The sequence below is a fragment of the Malus domestica genome, chromosome 16 (genome assembly GCF_042453785.1).
Source record: "Malus domestica chromosome 16, GDT2T_hap1".
In the NCBI taxonomy this organism is placed as follows: domain Eukaryota; kingdom Viridiplantae; phylum Streptophyta; class Magnoliopsida; order Rosales; family Rosaceae; genus Malus; species Malus domestica.
In genome coordinates, this window is record NC_091676.1 from 33,279,454 (window position 1) to 33,303,094 (window position 23,641).

General features: G+C 39.7%; 2 protein-coding genes across 8 annotated transcripts; one reads left to right on the plus strand and one right to left on the minus strand.

Moving 5' to 3' along the window:
• The first annotated feature begins 331 nt into the window (after positions 1-331).
• Positions 332-4,065, plus strand: LOC103439099 (vacuolar protein sorting-associated protein 55 homolog). 5 transcript variants are annotated; one of them, XM_070815823.1, is made up of 6 exons: positions 332-421; positions 544-650; positions 2,238-2,365; positions 2,481-2,520; positions 3,428-3,509; positions 3,623-4,065. In XM_070815823.1, exons 3-6 carry the CDS (start codon positions 2,267-2,269, stop codon positions 3,816-3,818), a joined length of 417 nt encoding a protein of 138 aa, XP_070671924.1. In that variant the 5' UTR covers positions 332-421; positions 544-650; positions 2,238-2,266; the 3' UTR covers positions 3,819-4,065. The 5 variants fall into 5 exon arrangements, with proteins under 5 accessions (XP_070671924.1, XP_028951518.1, XP_028951517.1 ...); XM_029095685.2 differs by having other exon boundaries at positions 356-477; positions 544-645; XM_029095684.2 differs by having other exon boundaries at positions 363-477.
• Positions 3,150-17,382, minus strand: LOC103439106 (iron-sulfur assembly protein IscA-like 2, mitochondrial). 3 transcript variants are annotated; one of them, XR_003769930.2, is made up of 6 exons: positions 16,971-17,356; positions 16,380-16,504; positions 16,172-16,280; positions 6,314-6,429; positions 4,773-4,953; positions 3,150-4,438 (listed from the first exon to the last, which is right to left on the minus strand). XR_003769930.2 is itself a non-coding variant. In XM_017333163.3 (4 exons), the coding sequence occupies exons 1-4, from the start codon at positions 17,163-17,165 to the stop codon at positions 6,367-6,369; spliced, it is 492 nt and encodes a 163-aa protein (XP_017188652.2). In that variant the 5' UTR covers positions 17,166-17,382; the 3' UTR covers positions 6,209-6,366. The 3 variants fall into 3 exon arrangements, 1 of the variants encoding a protein (XP_017188652.2); XR_003769928.2 differs by lacking the exon at positions 3,150-4,438 and having other exon boundaries at positions 4,715-4,953; positions 6,306-6,429; positions 16,971-17,371; XM_017333163.3 differs by lacking the exons at positions 3,150-4,438; positions 4,773-4,953 and having other exon boundaries at positions 6,209-6,429; positions 16,971-17,382.
• Positions 17,383-23,641: the final 6,259 nt, after the last annotated feature.

A 23,641-nucleotide genomic window follows, 5' to 3' on the forward strand; every position in this document is an offset into this window, starting at 1 on the left:
GAAGGCTTGATTCTTTTGTCTCTTAACAGATTGCAAAAAGGGTTTAATTAATTTGAATTTTGAGACTGATAAAAACAGTTAGGCATGCCAATGTTCGATTAAATGGTAATGTGAATAAAATGACATTCCTAGTTCATGAGTGTGTTCTTGAATTATATATTTGAAGAACAATTCATAATTTCATATTTCAATTTGGGATTCCTAATTTGTCCCGAAATTACAAAAATATTTCGGGATTTCCGAAATTTGGGATTCCCAAAAATTTGATTTGGGAATGGTCTTCAAATTCCCGTCACGAAAATTTTCGGTTTGAGATTCGAGACACTAGTTTTGGTATGGTATCCCATACCGAACCATCCGTAGTATTAAGTTGAGAAAAATGAGAAAATGGGCATCATGCGATCCAAGACTTATTGTTGAGGTCCGAATTCTGAAGCAAAAATGAAATTGTGGAGCCCCGATCCATTTCCTGTTCGGGTAATCTTTCTCCCGTCAGCCTTCTCTCATCATCTTCTTTGTCTTCATCGTTCTTTCTTGTTCTAGAGTTAAGCTCAGCTGTCGACTCCGGACGGACTCCGAATCACCAACCAACTGTTTTCGCCGCCTTGGAATCGGATGGCTGAGCTCGATTGATTGAAGTAACAAGTAAGGTAAATTCTTCAACCTTCCTTTGTGATTGCATTTTGGTTGAAGAATTGTCATTATTTAATATGGATACTGAATATTTTGGATTAATTTAGGATTTAACTGGATAGATCAAGGAGTAGATACTCTTATTAGGAGTTAGAATCCTAACCCTAACCCTAACCCTGATTTGATGATATACATAATATGAACACACTAGATTGAGTTAATACGTATTACTTATTAAGATGTATAATTCAGGTAGTAAGAATTATTTTGTTGGAATTGTGTTTGTTCTGAATGAGATTATATAAATTTGGACTAGCGTTCATGATTAAATGATGAGAAACTGTTATACTATATATATGTATTATTAAGATTGAGGTGGTTCAGATTAGTAAGTTTGACAGGTAATACGAATAGTAATTTCGAGATATTTATGCAAGAAGCTCTGGAATTCATCTTTCATTTGATGTTGTTGGTTCTCTTTGTCTTTGTATCTGACATATAAATTGCAGTAAGAAAGTCTATTTTTTTACTACATGCATTGTTCCCAACTTCAAAAGACTGGGATGTGTAGTTCCTTAGCTGCATATTAGGTCTGAACTATGTGTATTTGTATATCGTGGTCATTGATCCGGTGATCGGCAATGAGGAGCATCTTGCATTGACATATGAACTCTTTATGTATGTATATGTATGTACGAGTATGAAATAGGCACTGGACGCAGTTCTTTTGCTGTAGGTCTCTTTGGAACAAATAACATGTCTTGTAGATTTTGCAATGATTTTGCAATTGTTGAACATTTACTAGGGAAGTAATAAGTCATGATAGTTGTGAAGGAAATCTCAAGCAAGAGAATTAACATCGCCGCACACACATACATGTATGCCATGCTTCAGGGTGGTTCCGTAGCTTACTCTATACTTATGTACTAACATTCAGAGATTGATGCTGATCTATGGGGAATGAGCATAGAAGGAGTGGTTTCGATTCTAGAATCTGTACATCCCAGATTACTCGAGTGAAACGAATTGAATCATCAATTTACCCATAAATCATCCTCATCCTTCCATTATCTCAATCACTGGGGTGACCTTGCAAAGAATTGCTAGGCCTAATAACAGTTCTATGGAAGTTGTCTTTAAACTATTTGGATTCTTTTCTTGCATAGGATAAATAGTTTTCATTCTGTCCATCATGTTTCAGTTTTAATATGTGTATCTATATCACCACCATTTTTCATTACTTTGTATGTATGATTTGTTTGAGTGATCCTCAACTTAATAAAGAATTACACTTATTGAAAGAATGCCTGAGAAGTCAGATCAATATTAGCGGTTACTTCCTAGACCTAACAGAGTCAAAGTAGGAGACCAACAAATTATTATTTCATAGCAAACTTTAAGCATTACATGAATGCAATTTTTAATTGTTAGTTTTTTATGATGAGTCTCTTCTTCATTTTCCTTGATCATTGTGGCGTGAGTTGTATGATTTCTGAATATTTCGTGTACTTTGTTTATTTATGGACTGCTTTCTTTTATTTGCTATTGTCAATTTGCTGAGTTATGCAATCCATATATTTATTTTAAGCACCACATGATTTCAGGTGTTCCCCTTCTATGCGGTAAGTACTTGATGGCAGACTTAACAGTCTATATGCGTGCTTGCTTGCACACTGGAAAACTTGCTGCCTTGGCAATTTTGGTGTCTGGAGGAATTGTATTGCAAATTTTGGTGGGTAGTGCTTCTTATTGTCAATTATGCTCAATTTATGTGTATCAGTAAGCTTCTCTCTATTGTAAGGTTGATAGTCATACTAGGGTCTCATCTATCATGTTTTTCGATGCAGGCATGTGCCTTGTACAATAATTGGTGGCCAATGCTAACTGGTAGGTTTTGAACTGTTTGATGTGCTTGTAAGACGATAAGTATGACAGTACTAATAAAGATTTCAATATTTTATTCTCTAGCTCCTTTAAGAAATAATCTTTAAGGGTTCTATTCCTTTTTCCCAAAATTATTATTCCTTTAATTCCCATAACTCAAATCCATAAAATAGATCTGAATATGTTTTATTTTATATTTTAATTTTTTCATATTTGTCTTGACCTTGGTGCGATGGCAAGTGCCTTCGCCCATGAGCGGTAGGTCTCGGGTTCGAGACTTGGGAGCAGCCTCTCCATAAATGGGGGTAAGGCTAGCCGACATTCACCTCTCCCAGACCTTGCGTAAAGCGGGAGCCTTGTGCACTGGGTACGACCTTTTTGTCTTGACCTGATTAGAAACAAGAGCCTTTGAGCCTTAGGTCAGGTGGTAAAAGGATAGCGATATGGTTAGATGGTGGCTTTAAATGACATCTAGCAACATGTACGAAGATAGGTTCAGGAATAAATCAGGGTTGGATATTTCTGCTTTCTTGTATATGGTAACGGTTTCGATGATTCTGCACAGCTAACGCTTCTATTCGATTAATGGTTTAAGGTAATTAGTAATTCTGCTATATATGCAAAAGCTGTCATTAGAAATAATAGCTTTCTGAGCACTATAATGTGCGAGGAATGGAATTCCACGATCATATCATCCACTTATTTGCTGGTATCAGAGTCGTGTGTTACATGGTCATCATTGGGCTGTTCAAACATACCTTTTTTTTAATTACTAAAACAAGATAAATATTACATTTCTCAAGAATCTTAACTCCGTCTAGTGAACATCAACTGCAGGTAGGTTTTTATTTTAATGATTTGCATGAAACCATGCACGCTGATGGTGTGGTCATCTCATGATGTTTTGCAGTAATAATGTATGTGCTCCTTCCCATGCCATTGCTGTTCTTTGTGGGATCCGATTCTTCTATATTTTCAGAATCTGAAAATGGGTTTGTCTTTCCCCCCTCAACTTACATACTGAAATATGTATCGTTTAAGTCGAAAGCTGCATCAACAGTATTCGTGTTCTTAATCACTTAATAAATAGCGGATGATGAAACAGCTGGGTAAATGCAACCAAGTTCCTGACTGGAGCTTCAGCTATTGGAAGCATTGCAATCCCTGCAATCTTAAAACACGCTGGTGTTATTGGTTGGGGAGCCTTGGCAATGGAGCTCTCATCCTTTTTCGTATTTATACTGGCAATAATGTGTTACATTCGGACGATTGATGGTGATGACAGCTACAGTATCATCTGAGACATGGTTCTCCTGCAGTCCTGCCAGATTTTTGTAAAGACGTGTTATTTTCCCACAAGATGTTTCTATTTCTTGGTGAGCATTACCTCTAATATCAGCTTGATTTACAATCCGAAAACTGTCTTCCCCATTCCCTTTTTTCCTGTTTCAGTGTAATTCTTTATCCGTGTAATTGAGTGTATATTGTATTAAATATGTTCTCCGTCGTTAAGAGTTCTTCAACCCGGATTTAGGATTTCTTAACAAACACTTGGTCTAGTGGCATCGCTCTTTCTGACTAACTGCCCTTTTTGTCCAGTAGTATTCTCCACTTACGCTTGGGTGAAATAAGTTTCAGGTTGAGCTCATATGAATGCATTTGATATGTTTTGTGCCCGACCTTACTAATGCGGCAAGTGACTGCGATTCATGTTTCACAATGATTTGTCGATGCAAAAATGGTTTCACAATGCATTACCTCAACGATTCAACTCCACAAAGAGGCAGAACCTTTGTTCCGCCATTGGAGAGTGCGACAGTAAACAGCAAGGCAGCAAATGTCTCTTCCGCGCCACCGCCGTCAAGCTATCTGAACACCACGAGATGTCGCCTTCACATCTCCACGCTGGCGACGGCGACCACTGTCCAGTGTCAAATTTTAGGTAAATCCCAAATTTCTAAATTTTAATTATTTAAATCCCTAATTTTATCTGATTGACATTAAATTTACACTATTTCATTTACATAATTTAAATTAATTGATATGAATTTTTTTAACAAAACGATGGTATCTATAATAAACGGTGAAGGAGAAGATTAAACCTTACACTAAGTTAGCCATAGTAATGTGATTCATATTCGTCATTGGTTAGAATCGAACCTAAGATCTTCCACTTACAAGTGAAGAGGTATAGCACTAAATCGTAATGCTAAGTGACACTTCGGTATCAGAATTAAACATGAAGTTTGAAGTACCTTCACTTCCTTACAATCAGTAACTATTGATCTATGCCGCTACACATCATCAAAATAGGCGAGATCATCGAAACCCCGCAACGTACTGTAATTTCAACTCAAGTACAAGTAATAAGTAGCATGGCCGCTAATCGAACAAATTTCAAGTCGCATGCATTCGTCTACTGTTGAAGTCAGAAAGCTGAGAAAAGTACAAGATGTCTCAATGAGATATACGTGGTAAAAATGTGTGATACATAAAAAAGATTAGGATTTTTATTACAACTGGTTCCTCAAATTTACCTTCACCATCAAGATGATCATTAAAATTGAAAATCAATTAATGTAGTTTTCGAAAATAGGTGTCGCAAATCAATGTGGTCCTTCTGTCATAATTTTGTTAAAAATTCCATTATGTGCTGATGTGGAGCATAATGAGCCCCACAAGATTTACGGATTTTTATCACAAATGATCCCTAAAATTTACTCACACTATCAAGATGGTTCCTAAATTTGAAAATTAATGAATGTTGTCTTTGAAAATAGGTGTCGCAAATCAATATCATCATTCCACGACAATTTTGTAAAAAAAAATTGTTATGTATTGATGTGGGTTTAATAATTAATTAAAAAAAGTTGTCTAAATACCTTTTTGCACAATAGAATTTTTTTTCTTATAATAGAACATACTCCGAAGAAAGACCATTTTCATAAATTCTCAAAGGTACAAGGCTTAACCAAGGGTTAAGAGGGGGTTTGAAAATAGTTTGCAATCAACAATAGACACCTTAGTTATATCTTCATTATCTCAATGGAGACCTTGCCGTTCTTTGAGTTACCAGACCACCAGGGAAGCACTAAGCAAGCTCCCCAAAATTAAGGTTGTGAGGATGTTGATCACCTAAATGTTAACGATGATGTCCTAGAAGCCATTGCCATTCAACTAAACCGTCACCAATGGTGATCTCGATCCAGGTTCAGTTCGGTGAAGAGTGTTGAAGTGCGTAAAGATGGATGTATTGAGATTTTTTTTATATAATAGACAGCAAATGAGGTAGAGAAATGTAGACTGGGATCGGAGGTAATTGTAGGACTGAGTTTTTGGATTCAAAATTTTTTATTAACTATTAAATTATTAAACCCATTTGTAATTTATTTTATTTAATTAGACTTATATGATCTATTTATGTGTCACACCAGCATATAACAGAATTTTGGACAAAAAAGCTACATTGATTTGGGACACTTACTTGCAGGACTATAAACCATTTTGATGTCGTTTGTCAATTTCAAGGACTATTTGTGAGAGAAAAGCTTATGAGACCCCCTTTATGTGCCACATCAGCACTTAACGAAATTTTTAAGTATTGATTTGCGACACCTATTTTCAGGGATTACATTGATTGATTTTCAATTTCAGGGACCATCTTGGTGGTGAGGGTCAATTTTAGGGACCATTTGTGATAAACCCTTTTTATTATACAATGTACTAAAATAATCATTATTCAAAAAATCAAGTGAAAAAATTATATGTAAGCACCTATTAGGACTGACCTAATTACCTCCTAGTCTTAGCTATCTTGGAAGGCAGTGCACAAAAGCCGTCGCAAAACTATTATTTCACCATGAAAGAACTTTTACAACTGCACCCCCCGACTGCACTTGGATTTGTAGTCACCTGAACATGAAACCAGGATTCGATTAATTGTACAGGAAATCCTCGTGTGAAAGATGTGACATTATAACTGCACTTCTCTAGCGGCCTAGAGGCTATTGACTTTGATTACACTACTTCAGCATCATAAAGTTACGACCCAAAGACAGACATACAGGCAATCGCATATCATACAAGATGCTTCCTCTTGAGGCATCAGACACACTATAACCAACGAAAAGCAAATACAGAAATAAATTGCTTCCGTGGATCTTCAATCTTAATGAGTTACAACCAAATTCTAGGCTCTAGCTTTATTACTTTGCTCCATTCCACAAGACCAATATACTAATGGAACAGATGGATTTGTGCTTCAAATTCAGCAGAAGACTACTAGAGTGAGATTGCTATTTCTCCCAGTTAGACGGTAACACATTGACATCCGAACACTCATCAATAGTTCTTAGCAAAAGTAAAACTTATATAGTTAATATTTTAAAAAGAATTAACTTCGTGACATGATACCTCTTAGTATTGAAGAGTTTTTCTGAAGAGAGCTGAACGAGTAGAATGTATAACAGGTCTACTTTGAGTACTATAATGGTGTATTTGAATGAGGGGTTTCCAAGTGCCAAGAGATTTAGGCTTCATTAGTAAGAAATGCACTATGGCACATGACATAAAGGGAAGAAATGCAGTACAGCATTACAACGGCCACTAAACATAGAATTTTCAATTCACTCCTTTCAGGTTGTCATTTACAAATCCCTCTAAGTGCATTGCATCTAGTCGTTTCAAATCCCTCTATCCAATGCTTTGTAGTGCATTTTTACAATTGTAGCCTAAATCCCTTGCTACTTTGGAAATCCCTCATCCAAATACACCATAAGATTCTTGTCCTACCAAATTTAGAAGCAATTCAGCAGATTTCAGACTTTAAACATCCCCATTTGTTTGACCAAACCCGTAATGGGTACACATCAAATCTAAGCAACCACACACAAGGGCATAGCCATGTTAAAGGCACCCCTGTTCTATAGCCTGGGCAAGTTTCCTCCTAATCCCACCTGTAACATAGTCCACTCATTTAAAAGAACAAAACCGAGAAACCCAGCTTCCATATCCCAACTAAACTTACTGCAAGATTCTTCCATTCCTTATGGCTCTTCCTAATCAATTACCTCCCACCCATTCACATACAAAAACGATCTCTCAATTCTTACAAAAGTTTCTTTATTGTAACTCCCCTCCCGAAACGAAAAGAACCCTTGTTCTCCTTGACCAGACAACACCAGTAACAACCAATATGTCGCATGACAGAAGAGCACTGCATTGCATTGTCAATTATCTCTCATTTACTGCAACCTACAACAACAACAACAACAACAACAACAACAAAGCCTTTTCCCACTAAGTGGGGTCGGCTATATGAATCCTAGAACGCCATTGCGCTCGGTTTTGTGTCATGTCCTCCGTTAGATCCAAGTACTCAAGTCTTTTCTTAGGGTCTCTTCCAAAGTTTTCCTAGGTCTTCCTCTACCCCTTCGGCCCTGAACCTCTGTCCCGTAGTCACATTTTCGAACCGGAGCGTCAGTAGGCCTTCTTTGCACATGTCCAAACCACCGGAACCGATTCATATTTCCTTCAATTTTGGCTACTCCTACTTTACCTCGGATATCCTCATTCCCAATCTTATCCTTTCTCGTGTGCCCATACATCCCACAAAGCATCCTCATCTCCGCTACACCCATTTTGTGTACGTGTTGATGCTTCACCGCCCAACATTCTGTGCCATACAACATCGCTGGCCTTATTGCCGTCCTATAAAATTTTCCCTTGAGCTTCAGTGGCCTACGACGGTCACACAACACGCCGGATGCACTCTTACACTTCACCCATCCAGCTTGTATTCTATGGTTGAGATCTCCATCTAATTCTCCGTTCTCTTGCAAGATAGATCCTAGGTAGCGACAACGGTCACTTTTTGTGATCTTCGCTAGATTGCTCCGGTCATTAGTGTGGATAAGTATATAAATGGATAGAGATAGGAAAGCAAACACAAGATGTACATGGTTCACCCAGATTGGCTACGTCCACGGAATAGGGGAGTTCTCATTAATTGTGAAGGGTTTACACAAGTACATAGGTTCAAGCTCTCCTTTAGTGAGTACAAGTGAATGATTTAGTACAAATGACATTAGGAAATATTGTGGGAGAATGATCTCGTAACCACGAAACTTCTAAGTACCGGAGTGTGGTATCGTCTTGACTTGCGTTATCTGTCTCATAGGTAGATGTGGCATCTTCTCTGGAAGTACTCTTCCTCCATCCAGGGATGGTATCTGTAACTGGTGGAGATGCACAAGGTAATGTATCAATTTCACTTGAAGCTTACTTGTAGTTTCAGGCTTGGTCAAGCGCGATACAAACCATGTAGTAGGAGTCCCCCAAGTCGCCGGGCTGGGGGATCTGCTGAAAGAGGTGACAGACAAGGTAAGCAATCAGAGCTCCGGCTGATTGTTCACATTCTCCCTATCTTGCAGGCAGCATGAAGGATAAAGAGAAGAAAAATGAGAAGAGAAGATATGGGATACTTTTGCTTTTGAAGAAGTAACTTTCCACAGGCTTATTCTTGAACCGGGCTGGAGGGTTTTCTGGTTTCCTCCAGAGTATAAGGCCGACTGAAGAATTTGAGGGTCAAAACAAGTCCATCAAATCTAGAGTACGTTCGACCCTGCTGATATGGGATACTTTTGCTTTTGACAGAGTAGTGGATGTATCGGCACGTGTGTTGTTACGCTTGTCTCCACATGCTTCCTTGTATCCTTCTCACTTGCCCTATCTGTTCCTCAGGCAGATGCGGTATCTTCCCTGGAAGCATAAGATGTTGAAGATGAGTACTCGAGAGCAATGCCAGGTAAGTAATCAGGTAAGGGGTTCTAGGCAGTCGGTTCCTGGCTAGAAGCTTGATTCCAAGTGCTGACTGATTGCTCTCTTTCTCCTTGTCTTGCAGGTAAGAACAAGGCCAAAGGAAAAGACAGGGAAAAAGCATGATATGGGATACTCTTGCTTTTAACCCTGATGATATGAGATATTCTTGCTCTAGTATAGCTTGTTTACAGAGGTATTATCGGGGGGAAAGAAAGCTGAATATTTCGAAAGGCTTCGTTGGGAGTGCCCTCTCAGATAAGAGAAAGGGTTGAGCATTTTTGCAGGTCTGCCTGTCCGTTAGGGATGGAGGTCGACATATATAGGAGTCTCCCTAACATCAAGTAATAATGCTATTCCTTTACCCTGCTTGGTCATATCACGGTAGTGGGAGCTGCCAGCTTCACATGTTTTAACTCTGTCAGAGCACTTTGAAAAAGTGATCTGTGGTATCTGGAAAGCTGATGTTGCGTGTGAAGATTACAGACAAGCTTTATCCAAGGAGATCCAGCTCTTGAAGTTGGGAAAGTGGTGCCTCTTCGATTTTCGAACAAGCAATCTTGTCGGGGATCTGGCTCTCGAGATTCGGAGAACGATGCCTCTTCGATTTTTGAGAAAGCAATCCTGCTGGGGGTCTGGCTCTCGAGATTCGGAGAGCGGTGTCTCTTCGATTTTTGAGAATGTAATCATGTTGGGAGTTTGGCTCTCGAGATTCGGAGGGCGGTGCCTCTTCGATTTTGGAGCAAGCAATCTTGTTAGGAGTGTTTTCTCGAATGTGAGTAAAGGTTGGGCATGTTTGCTAGTCTACCTTGCCACGAAGCACAGAGGTTGACACACAGGGACTTTCCAATTATCCAGCAGTGGTACTGTTCCTTTACCCTCTCTTCGATTTTTGAGAAAGTAATCATGTTTGGAGTCTGGCTCTCGAGATTCGGAGGGCGGTGCCTCTTCGATTTTGGAGCAAGCAATCTTGTTGGGAGTGTTTTCTCGAATGTGAGTAAAGGTTGGGCATGTTTGCTAGTCTACCTTGCCACGAAGCACAAAGGTTGACACACAGGGACTTTCCAATTATCCAGCAGTGGTACTGTTCCTTTACCCTCTCTTCGATTTTTGAGAAAGTAATCATGTTGGGAGTCTGGCTCTCGAGATTCGGAGGGCGGTGCCTCTTCGATTTTGGAGCAAGCAATCCTGTTGGGAGTGTTTTCTCGAATGTGAGTAAAGGTTGGGCATGTTTGCTAGTCTACCTTGCCACGAAGCACAGAGGTTGACACACCGGGACTTTCCAATTATCCAGCAGTGGTACTGTTCCTTTACCCTTGTGGGTAATAATATGGTAGCTAAACCTTCAAAATTTATGTGTCTAAACTTTGTTAGTGTTGTTTCTTTGCAATTCTTTTACCCTTCTTGGTCAGAGCGATGTAGCGGGAGCTGCAAGCTTCACGTGTCTCAACTTTGTCAGAGAACTTTGGCAAAGTTATCTGTGGTACCCATGAGTTACTGTTGCGTGTGGGAAGTGGGTGATTGAACAGTACGATTCATGTGCTTTCTACTTCGCCAGAAATCTTCGACAGAATGCCCATAATTTCCGCAAAGCTGAGTGTGCGTGTGACAGGTGCTGACAAGGCTGGAAAAGTAGGTGCCTCTTCGATTTCTAAGATCGGCCCTCGTGGTCTCTGAGCAGCCCAGCTTTTGAGAAAGCAAGCCTCTTCGATTTCTGAGATCGGCCTTCGTGATCTTTGAGCAGCCCAGCTTTTGAGAAAGCAAACGCCTCTTCGATTTCTGAGATCGACCCTCGTGGTCTCTGAGCAGCCCAGCTTTTGAGAAAGCAAACGCCTCTTCGATTTCTGAGCAGGCGCCTCTTCGATTTCTGAAGCTTCGTCGAGTGCAGATTTTTATAGGGGCTGACATTAAGTTCCAAAGCACACTTGAATATCCACCAGTAGAAGCTCCATTCTTGCACTTCTAAGATCTTGATTTGTCCGACCTCTTCTCTCTTCAACACCTTTGAAAATGTCTGGCCCCTCCGACCGTCGTTTTGACTTGAACCTTGTTGAAGAGGCAGCCCCGCCTTCTCCAGACAACATATGGCGCCCATCCTTCGTCTCCCCTACTGGTCCTCTTACCGTTGGGGATTCCGTGATGAAGAATGATATGACCGCTGCGGTAGTGGCCAGGAACCTTCTCACTCCCAAAGATAACAGACTACTTTCCAAACGGTCTGATGAGTTGGCTGTTAAGGATTCTCTGGCTCTCAGTGTTCAGTGTGCAGGTTCTGTGTCTAATATGGCCCAACGCCTATTTGCTCGAACCCGCCAAGTTGAATCATTGGCGGCTGAAGTGATGAGTCTCAAACAGGAGATTAGAGGGCTCAAGCATGAGAATAAACAGTTGCACCGGCTCTCACATGACTATGCTACAAACATGAAGAGGAAGCTTGACCAGATGAAGGAATCTGATGGTCAGGTTTTACTTGATCATCAGAGATTTGTGGGTTTGTTCCAAAGGCATTTATTGCCTTCGTCTTCTGGGGCTGTACCGCATAATGAAGCTCCAAATGATCAACCTCTGATGCCTCCTCCTTCTAGGGTTTTGTCCAGTACTGAGGCTCCGAATGATCCCCCTCCGGTGCCTTCTCTTTCTGGGGCTCTACCGACTGCTGAGACTTCTCCTAAGCAACCTTTGTGAAGGCTCCCTCTTGTTTGTTTATTTTGACTCAAGTATATGTACATATTTGTAACTTATCGGGGATATCAATAAATAAGCTTTCCTTCATTTCAACGTATTGTGTTAAATACACCAAAGCCTTCTTCGCTAAGTTCTTTGAATTTTCTTTTGTTGAAGCTTGTATGTTGAAGCTTTGTGAGTGGAGCATGTAGGTTGAGGTAGTGTTCCCTTAATTTCCCGAGTGAGGAAAACTTCTCGGTTGGAGACTTGAAAAATCCAAGTCACTGAGTGGGATCGGCTATATGAATCTTAGAACGCCATTGTGTTCTGTCCTGTGTCATGTCCTCCGTTAGATCCAAGTACTCTAAGTCTTTTCTTAGGGTCTCTTCCAAAGTTTTCCTAGGTCTTCCTCTACCCCTTCGGCCCTGAACCTCTGTCCCATAGTCGCATCTTCTAATCGGAGCGTCAGTAGGCCTTCTTTGCACATGTCCAAACCACCGTAACCGATTTTCTCTCATCTTTCCTTCAATTTCGGCTACTCCTACTTTACCCCGGATATCCTCATTCTTAATCTTATCCTTTCTCGTGTGCCCACACATCCAACGAAGCATCCTCATCTCCGCTACACCCATTTTGTGTACGTGTTGATGCTTCACCGCCCAACATTCTGTGCCATACAGCATCGCCGGCCTTATTGCCGTCCTATAAAATTTTCCCTTGAGCTTCAGTGGCATACAACGGTCACACAACACGCCGGATGCACTCTTCCACTTCATCCATCCAGCTTGTATTCTATGGTTGAGATCTCCATCTAATTCTCCGTTCTTTTGCAAGATAGATCCTAGGTAACGAAAACGGTCGCTCTTTGGTATTTCTTGATCTCCGATCCTCACCCCTAACTCGTTTTGGCCTCCATTTGCACTGAACTTGCACTCCATATATTCTGTCTTTGATCGGCTTAGGCGAAGACCTTTAGATTCCAACACTTCTCTCCAAAGGTTAAGCTTTGCATTTACCCCTTCCTGAGTTTCATCTATCAACACTATATCGTCTGCGAAAAGCATACACCAAGGAATATCATCTTGAATATGTCCTGTTAACTCATCAATTACCAACGCAAAAAGGTAAGGACTTAAGGATGAGACTTGATGTAATCCTACAGTTATGGGAAAGCTTTCGGTTTGTCCTTCATGAGTTCTTACGGCAGTCTTTGCTCCTTCATACATATCCTGTATAGCTTGGATATATGCTACTCGTACTCCTTTCTTCTCTAAAATCCTCCAAAGAATGTCTCTTGGGACCCTATCATACGCTTTTTCCAAATCTATAAAGACCATGTGTAAATCCTTTTTCCCATCTCTATATCTTTCCATCAATCTTCGTAAGAGATAGATTGCCTCCATGGTTGAGCGCCCGGGCATGAACCCGAATTGGTTGTCCGAAACCCGTGTCTCTTGCCTCAATCTATGCTCAATGACTCTCTCCCAGAGCTTCATTGTATGACTCATTAGCTTAATACCCCTATAGTTCATGCAATTTTGTACATCGCCCTTATTCTTGTAGATAGGCACCAAAGTGCTCATTCACCACTCATTTGGCATCTTCTTCGTTTTCAAAATCCTATTGAAAAGGTCAGTGAGCCATGTTATACCTGTCTCTCCCAAAACTTTCCACACTTCGATTGGTATATCGTCTGGGCCTACTGCTTTTCTATGCTTCATCTTCTTCAAAGCTACAACCACTTCTTCCTTCCGGATTCTACGATAAAAAGAGTAGTTTCTACACTCTTCTGAGTTACTCAACTCCCCTAAAGAAGCACTCCTTTCATGTCCTTCATTGAAAAGATTATGAAAATAACCTTTCCATCTGTCTTTAACCGCGTTCTCTGTAGCAAGAACCTTTCCATCCTCATCCTTGATGCACCTCACTTGGTTTAGGTCCCTTGTCTTCTTTTCCCTTGCTCTAGCTAGTTTATAGATATCCAACTCTCCTTCTTTGGTATCTAGTCGCTTATACATATCGTCATAAGCCGCTAACTTAGCTTCTCTCACAGCTTTCTTCGCCTCTTGCTTCGCTTTTCTATACCTTTCACCATTTTCATCGGTCCTATCCTTGTATAAGGCTTTACAACATTCCTTCTTAGCCTTCACCTTTGTTTGTACCTCCTCATTCCACCACCAAGATTCCTTTTGGTGTGGGGCAAAGCCCTTGGACTCTCCTAATACCTCTTTTGCTACTTTTCGGATACAACTAGCCATGGAATCCCACATTTGGTTAGCTTCCCCCTCTCTATCCCACACACTGGGTGATTACTTTCTCTTTGAAAATGGCTTGTTTTTCTTCTTTTAGATTCCACCATCTAGTCCTTGGGCACTTCCAAGTCTTGTTCTTTTTTCTCACTCTTTTGATATGTACATCCATCACCAACAAGCGATGTTGATTAGCCACGCTCTCTCCTGGTATAACTTTGCAACCCTTACAAGTTATACGATCCCCTTTCCTCATTAGAAGAAAATCTATTTGTGTTTTTGACGACCCACTCTTGTAGGTGATCACATGTTCTTCTCTCTTCTTAAAGAAGGTGTTGGCTAAGAAGAGATCATATGCCATTGCAAAATCCAAGATAGCTTCCCCATCCTCGTTTCTCTCCCCAAAACCATGGCCACCATGAAAACCTCCATAGTTGCCTGTCTCCCTGCCCACGTGTCCATTTAAATCTCCTCCTATAAATAACTTCTCCGTCTGAGCAATTCCTTGCACCAAGTCTCCAAGGTCTTCCCAAAATTTCTCCTTCGAACTCGTATCCAACCCTACTTGAGGTGCGTACGCACTAATCACATTGATAAGTTCTTGTCCTATTACAATCTTGATTGCCATGATTCTATCTCCTACCCTCTTGACATCTACAACATCTTGTGTCAAGGTCTTGTCCACGATGATGCCAACACCGTTTCTCGTTCTATTTGTGCCCGAATACCATAGTTTAAACCCTGAGTTTTCTAGATCCTTTGCCTTACAACTAACCCACTTAGTTTCTTGTAGGCACATAATATTTATCCTTCTCCTCACCATAACTTCTACTACTTCCATAGATTTTCCCGTCAAGGTTCCTATATTCCACGTTCCTAAACGCATTTTGCTCTCTTGAACTCTACCCTTCTGTCCTAGCTTCTTCACCCTTCCCCGTCTAATAGGATCAAAGTACTTCTTTTGTGTGTCCCGTGTAAAGTTGATAGGAGCATATGCTCCCAAACAACTTTGAGTGGAGTCGTTCGAAAAGAAGTTTCTATAGCCCCCTTGCTCATTTAACACTGCATCCGGGTGCCGATGGAGATACAGCGACCCTTGCTCACTTATCACTGTGCTCAGGCCACACAGCGCGCCACTTACGGGTGACGCCCTAGCTTTAGCGCGATTTCGTTCTGGATTCATTTTCATAAGGATTCGACGTGATCATGGAGTGCCGGCTGTCGACTACCTGACGCCCTCCCCCTCCTCCTTTATCCGGGCTTGGGACCGGCAATGTAAGATAAACTTACACGGCGGAGTTATTTACTGCAACCTAATTAGAAAAAAAAAAAATATAGGAAGTGATCCAAATGAAGGAAAGACCCAAACAAGACCACTAGTGTACCACAATAATATGTTCCTTGCATGGTAAACACGCTAACTGAATTATTGGATAAATCGTCAAGGGAACCATTATGATATTTTCTAACATGACCACCAGCGTACCAAGGTGAGCCAAGACCTACACAAATATCTATAATTGCTATATTTGATACACAGAATACCATTATGCTAGATTTTTATATCTAGCACATGGTTCTTACTTATGCACCGATGCTCACCATTATATGCATCATTTAGCTAAAAGAAAATATTTCAGCAGATCTTCAATTATAACAGAATGTATTTCTAATTGTCAGAAAAGAAGACCACTGGCAGATGGTCCATACTTTTCTTATGCTCATCAAGATAGGCATAGTTAACAGAAAGAATTTCAAGCACATCTTCAATTCTTAAGAATATAATTATTGATTACTTATTCTAGTTCACATATCCCGAACCGAGAAATTACATGTGGGGTCATGTGTGTAAAATTTGATGTGCACCACGGACAAGAATATTTAAAGAATAAAGCATGAAAATGGAATGAGATAAATTGACTTACTTGGAAAGCGGAGCGAATCAGCTCCTCAACATAATCAACAGTTGCTCCTTTCACAAAATCATATGAAATATTGTCGACCACCAACTTTACTCCTTCCTTCTCAAATACTCTATTATGGAATGTATGGGTCCCCAGTTAACCAAGCACACTTAATAAGCAAAAGCGTTTTTAATCAAGAATTATTATTACAGAGATGGACTATAAATACCTGTCATCTGGGTGGTGTTTGTCGTCAAGATCAAAAACATATTGGAACCCAGAACATCCACCAGTTTCTACACTCAAACGTAGCATCTTTCCCTCTGCTTCACTGGCTTGCAGCTGTTTCATTCTCTGCAAGACAGTCGTTGAGAAACCAAGCCCAACACAATATTCGTTGAGAAACCAAGCTCAACAAAACAATTCAGGATTACAGACGCAAAATGTCATAGGTTGCATTAAACTCTCTTCACCAGAAAACTGCATATTACGAGCATGATAACCGATTCAATAAGAACGACAAACAGATATGCTACTCAAATTATATGATAGAATAAAACCGTTTAGCCGATTAGTCTTCGTGCATCCACTAGAAATTTTGAAGAAAAAATTCCAATTAGCACAACCCATTTCATTTTTTTTCTAGTCTGTGTTTCTATTTTGTGATTCATTCATAAAATCATCGAAAATGGTTAGCTAAGCAACAGAATTAAAACCATTACAGATTAATAACCCAAAAATAAAAGTGGAAAATACAGGCAGCCCAAATGTCAAATCGCACCGAAAAAAAAAAAGCGAAGGAGAGGGAGAGAGGGATTACTTGAACACAGGTATCGGTCATGTGAACGGAATCGAGGTCGAGGGCCGGAGATGGAGAAGAAGAAGAGGCTTCTTCGACAGCAGAAGAGGAAGAGGAATAGAAGAAAGAAGAGGATAGAAGCCTCTGGTTCTGCCTGATTCGAGCTGCAAAGTAGGGCGCGAGCCGGTGAAGAATCAGAGATCGCGGTGGACCCATCGCCTAATAACGGACCTGTTGGGATTTTGGACTACAAGATTTGGGGTGGTTCGGGTGGTCGTCGGCGAATACGGGGGTCCGGGTGGGGGACAGCGGGAGGGGCTGGCTGGGCTGTGGTCGGGATGAGGGGCAGAAGGGAGACGCTGCAGGGTAAGGGAGAGGGCCTGGTGAGGGAGAGGACTTGTAAGAAGGGATATAACGTCACGTGTCGCTCGTTATAATTAGTTTTTGAAATTTCTTTGTGCTCACCTCCGTAGAAATATCAAAGAAATCACTTAAATTTTGATTGAAATCGACAGATTTCGTCGATGTTTGTTATATATCGGTTAAATATTGACAAAATGTCATATGACATTGTCAAAGTTTCATTTTTAATTCCGCGTTTTTTAGCAAATTTACATTATTTTTATCAAAATGGATGATATCGATATTTTCATAAATTTGCATATCGCTATTTTCACCGATTTCAATACTTTAAACACTGCTTATAATAATATAAGACCTACTCTGGTGGACCCAAACCCAAATATTTAAGTCCACTAAAAGACATAATTTAAGCCTTTAAACAATGAATGTCACCCAACCATCCAAACCTAAATTTCAGGACCTAAAATGTGTTAATTGTTGTAGATGGCTTTAGCCCTATTATTTTCAGTAAGGATTTTTTTTTGTTACTTTGAGTTATATTATCGTAATTTAAGTTTACAAATGTTTAACCTAAAAATTTAAATTCCGACAAAACTTTCAAAACCGAACAAATCACACCAACCAACAACTTGAACAATAATAAAAAACATAAATGATAGTTCATAACATAAATGATGGATCATAACATAAACTAAAAACTTGAACAATAATTGAAAACATAAAATGATAGTTCATATAAGCTAAAACTATTCACCTTTGTCCTAGTGATGGGATTCAAAAATAATCGTCGGGATAGTTTGCAGCACTTGAACCTGAATCTTATGCATTATGAGTCTTCATAATTTCATCTTGCATGTCAACATAATACTTCTTCTTTCTTGGAGTATATTGGCTGAAGTTCTTGGACAGGATTGAGTCCTCATAAAAAAAATTTCTCCAACATCATTTGCTTGTCAATGAGATCCATTTTTCTTCTTCTATCTACCTCATAGTTACCCCATTCTTTGCCTCTGAAACTTGACAATGTGATCTAAATAAGTGTGGCGCACTTGACATAGGGTGGTTGTGTCCTTCATTGAAAACTATTACAGCAAACTTTTTCGGATTAGCGTCCACCCTCTTCTTGTCTTGTTTGCAACAAACAAATTATTTCCTTAACCAACATTCACCATCACTGGACTTTGTACTACTATGCTGCTCCCGAATGCTAAATTCGGTTGCAAGTGCGTAATTGTTGTAAAAAGTATACCCTTCATACAATGACTCAAATTCCATTTTCAATTTTGGTTTCAATTCATTGTCTACCGTTGGAAAAACTAATTCAACCCTCCCTACACTAAATTGATCCCCTACATCTACATCCTTTCTTTCCACCACAATTTCTTCTATTCCTAACTCACCCTCCCCCATCGAATGACACTTCTATGTCTACCTGCTACAAATCTACACAACCCAGCACAAGTTTTGCACCTATATATCTAAAATCCAATTTTACGATTTTAGCCAAGTCCAGTGGTAACCATCCACCATTGTGGATTCAAACCTAGAATTACAACCAAAATGGAATGCAATTGGATTATTATAGAGGTTCTGGATTTCTTCATAGACTAGCCTTCACATTCTTAGTTTCCTCAGACCTTCTAGATAAACCCCCATTGTCAACTCCAACCCAAGCACGTCTTTAATCCACACCAAATCAAGATATCACACCCTTGACCAACTCTTTCTCTGCCTCTCTTTCTTGGGGAAGACAAACCCAATATCTCCCTTTCTCGAAGACAAAAACATACCCAGTGAACCAAAACAATTAAAGGTACAAGATTACCAGGTCACTGTCGCAATGCACATTCAATTCAACTGAAATCGATTCCTCACCCCAACTCCCTCTGTCTACCTCTCTTTCCCTTTTCAGCACACCAAGAATCCCTCAGCTACCCACCTCCTCCTTACTCTCTGACCAAAATATGACCAATGCAAAAAAAATTTAAAATTTTTTAATTGCGCTAGGTCATAACAACCCAGTTCTACCGTGAGCTCAGCAACTTCTAACCGTCCGATTTTCACCCGCACCTTATAAATGCCCATCTTTGATAGCTACTAGTTTTATGTGAATCATGTGGGCTATTTGTTTTGTGATCAACTTATTAACTATTGAAGGATATAGGTGGCCCTTGTTATGATAATTGTGAATCAAAATTATGTAGTACTGATTCTTTAATTTAAGTCTTTTGATCTTGGACAGACATGTATCAACTTTAATTCATATGTTGTTGGTGGTGCTTTTGCTGCTATAAATCTTGATGTGAAGTCTAGACTTTTGTGTTTGGCTTTCCTTATCAATATTGTAATTGTACCACACATGCTCCAATTAGTTTTTAGAATATCTCCTTAACGGCTTTTGTTGTTGGGAATAAGTGTTCAAGGTTGTGGCACATCATCTCAAAGGTTTGTTCATGCATATGCATTTCATGTTTAACTTACTGATGCATTTCGACTAGTAACCTTGTTTCGTCAGAGTTGCTTGCTGCTGACACCTTTTATACGAGATTTAGCTTTTCACCATTGATCTACTTAGATTGCTTGTACATTTAAAAGTCTCTTTGTACCTTGTTTGCAGAAATCAAAGGTTTTGTTTTAATAGGGTTAGAAGATTTCATTTCCTCTTTGGAGAGAGTGTCTAACCCTCAACTAGCTGCCTCTTCCTCTAGCACTCCTCGCAAACCTAGAATCTGCTCTAAGAGCTATGTCCCTAGTTGGGAGAATCCTTTTCCTATTCCGGCTGAACATCTTTACCATGGAGCGTGGTGTGACTCGCGTTAAAACCTACTTATGCTCGTCCGTCAATGTTGAGCATATGCTGTCTAGGGCTCTCATAGGGAAGATGTTCAGTCAAACCCTTGACTCTCGCTTGATCAAGTGGAAGCTGGGGCTGTATGGAAGAACGAGGTGAAGATCACCTTCTATTTGGACCATTTTGGTAGGAAGTTGTTTGCTCTTGAATTCATGGATGAGGATGACTTAAAATTCGTCATGAAGAATCGACCATGGTATATTCGTGGACAAATCTTCCACTTGGAACGGTGGACAACAAACTTCAAGGACACGGACGTCATTACCAAGTTGGTTGTTTGGGCTCGGCTATCTTGAGTCCCTGTGTAATACAAAAAGGAGAAGATTATCAAGGATATTTCGCAACCGCTAGGTCATGTGATCAAAGTGGATGAGGTAACTTTAGGTTTAAACAACCTGTTTGTTAAAGTTCTTTTAGAAGCTGACTTACGCTTCCCCCTGAAGCGTGTCCTCATTGTTAACCATGAGTATGACTACCCAATCTTTATCAGTTATGAAAAGATTTTTGAAGTCTGTTTTTACTGCTGGAGAATGAGGCTTGAGGGGCATGTGTGCCCTGAAATTGAAGCAAATGGTGGTTGTTCCATGATTGACAAGGTTTTTTATGATGACCCATCTGTTTATCTGGAGGACGTGGTTGTTGATAATGATGTTAATGCTAGTTTGCAAAATGATGTGATGCTTTGTTTTCCAAATCCAACAATTGTCGAGGAGTACACGGAAGTTGAGGAATCTAGGCAACATGTTGAGGATATAGGGCCTGAAGAGGAGGGTTGGACTATAGTTGTACCAAGATGGAGGAAAAAAATGAACAAGAGGAAAATGGGTGATAGTTCTAAGGATGACAGGTCGTATAGAGAAGTGGTTGCTAGCCCTAAGCCAAAGTGGGTAGCAAAGGCTAATATCGTGCAGGATTGGAGAAGGGCTGGGAAATCAAAGCAAAGAGAGCAGCAGGTAAGTGGGAACAAAGAGGATTATCGGGACAATGCAAATCATTATTCTCAACTGGCTACCGATTATATAATTGATTGGAATCTGTCTGATTTACAAATGTTTGATGATTTGGTTGAGCTTTTGTTTCCATTTGAGTCTTACTATAATAATGATCCTAGGCTAGGCAAGGTAAATTTCTTTGATGCTATGTGTGTTTTGTTAAAAAATCAAGTTATGATGATGTCAAATGTGGGAAGTTGTGAGTCCAAAGCTAGGGAGAACTCGGGAAGCTTTGTTGCAGCCGTGCTTGTGGCTGAGGTGGCTTCCGTGAGTGCTAGGCCAACTGTGGGAATGATGAGTCCAAGAAAATGTGTCCGTGAAGAGGAAGCTGTTGAGGCTAGTCCATCCGCTTCTGTTGAGGAAATAAACTGATGAAGGGTATTGTTTGGAATTGTAAGGGTTGGGGAAGACTTGATTTTACTAGTAATTTTAGCTTTCTTAATAGCTTGGTTAAGCTAGACTTCTTTTGTTTTGTAGAAACAAAGTCTAATGTGGATAAAGCCCCTATTAGTTGTTTTAGAAGGTTGTTTTTATCAATCTTTTGGTTTTAACCTTGAGGGGAGATCGGGTGGCATATTTATGTGTTGGAATCAATGTATTAAAAGCGTGAGGCGTGGGTGAGGCGTTCGAGGGATAACCCAGCCTAGGCATGAGGCAAAGCCTCACGAGACTTAAATTTTTTAATATATACACTAAGTGTACACATATATTATATTAAAAAAGAAGAAGATTATTAATCAATAATCACTCTGAGTACACATATATTATAAATATACACACACACACACAAATATATATATATATATACATATATTATATTATATATATAATAGACGATGTAAAGCATAGTGAGCACACATATAGCAATGCACGAAGACAGTAAACACCTCTATTATATAAAAAAAATAAAAATAAGAAAAAAAAATAGGGAGACGATAGTGCAAGGAAGAGGTATGAGGCAGTTAAAACCCTACCCAAAATTTGGGTTTGGGAGTTTGGGAAAAAAAAAAAAAAAAAACCCTGAGGCGCCCCTAGGTGGCTCCAACGAAGCCTTTCGCCCACTCCAGCAAAACAGAGGCCTTCGTCTTATCGCCCAGCCTCAAAGGTGCCCTAGGCGTGCCCAAAGGCTAGTTTTCTTAAAACATTGGTTGGAATGATAGTGCACTTAATCTGAATGTGATTGATGTTTCTCCTAGACATATCCATGCTCTAGTTAAAGATGTGCGTGCAAACATTGAGTACTATGCTATTTTTGTCTATGTCTATCCTCAAAAATCTCTCCAAGATAGTTTGTGGGAGGAGTTTTTATCCTTAAACCCCGACGATAAGCCCTGGATGTTGCTAGGAAACTTCAACAATATTACATGCATTCAGGAAAAATAGGGTGGAACCAAAGAGTCAATGCTCGTATGACTAAATTTGTGGACTTCTTGAACAATGATGGGCTTATTTTGTTACAAGCTTCGGGTGTTCCTTTCACTTGGATTAACAAACACAAGGATGACTTGCTTATTTTTGAGAGATTAGACACGGTCATTGCCAATTCCTATTGGTTTGAATTGCACCCAAGCTATATTCTTCACAATTGTCCTATCCTGGGGTCTAACCACAGTCATGTGTTTATTGATACCGTTGGTTCTCAAGTTAGTCGAAAAAGAAAGTGCTTCAAATTTGAAGCCATTTGGAATCTTCACCCTGAGTTTAAACAGTTTGTTAAGGGGGCTTGGAATGCAGTGAGGGACTTCCCCTCTTAATCATTTTAGAGGTTGCTTAAGTACTTTTGCGTTTCTTGTTAAACATTGGAATCGTGCTATTTTTGGGTCAGTTAGGGAGAAAAAAAGATAAAATTTTGAAGGAGCTTGACACACCCCGACCGAGATCAAGGCATGCTGGCCGTCACGTGAGAGTGACGTAGCCATGTGCACAATGTGGAAACAATAAAGATAGCAACTATACGAATAATTAAAAACCAGATTACTAAAGTGCATTACTAAACGAAAGTGATAGGAGTTAGTTACAACAGTGAACGCTCCTAATCAGAGCATAAAGTCTAGGTGCAGTCCAGTAGGACAAGTACTAGTTACACAGTACCAGGAATGTCTTACTATTATTCAAATAGGTCAGAATTGCTGACGATCCCGAGCCACCAACAGCAAGCTTACTTAAAACCTAGAGGGGCGCAAAACAGAAAATGTGAGTGGGCAAAAACAAATGTTTTACAAAATCGTTTTCTTATGAACATATCTAACCCCTCGCTGTAAAACATGTATAATTTTTCTCAGAATCAGAATATAAGCAAATGCATAATATATATATATATATACACACATATATACATATATATGAATTCATATCAATTCAATTCATGCTTCACATAATCATATTCAGATATATATACCATGCCCATATATAACAGAGTAAACAATTTAGGTAAAAATGAATTCATAGAAATATGATATGTTAGCCGAAACCCCTGTGGTAGTTTG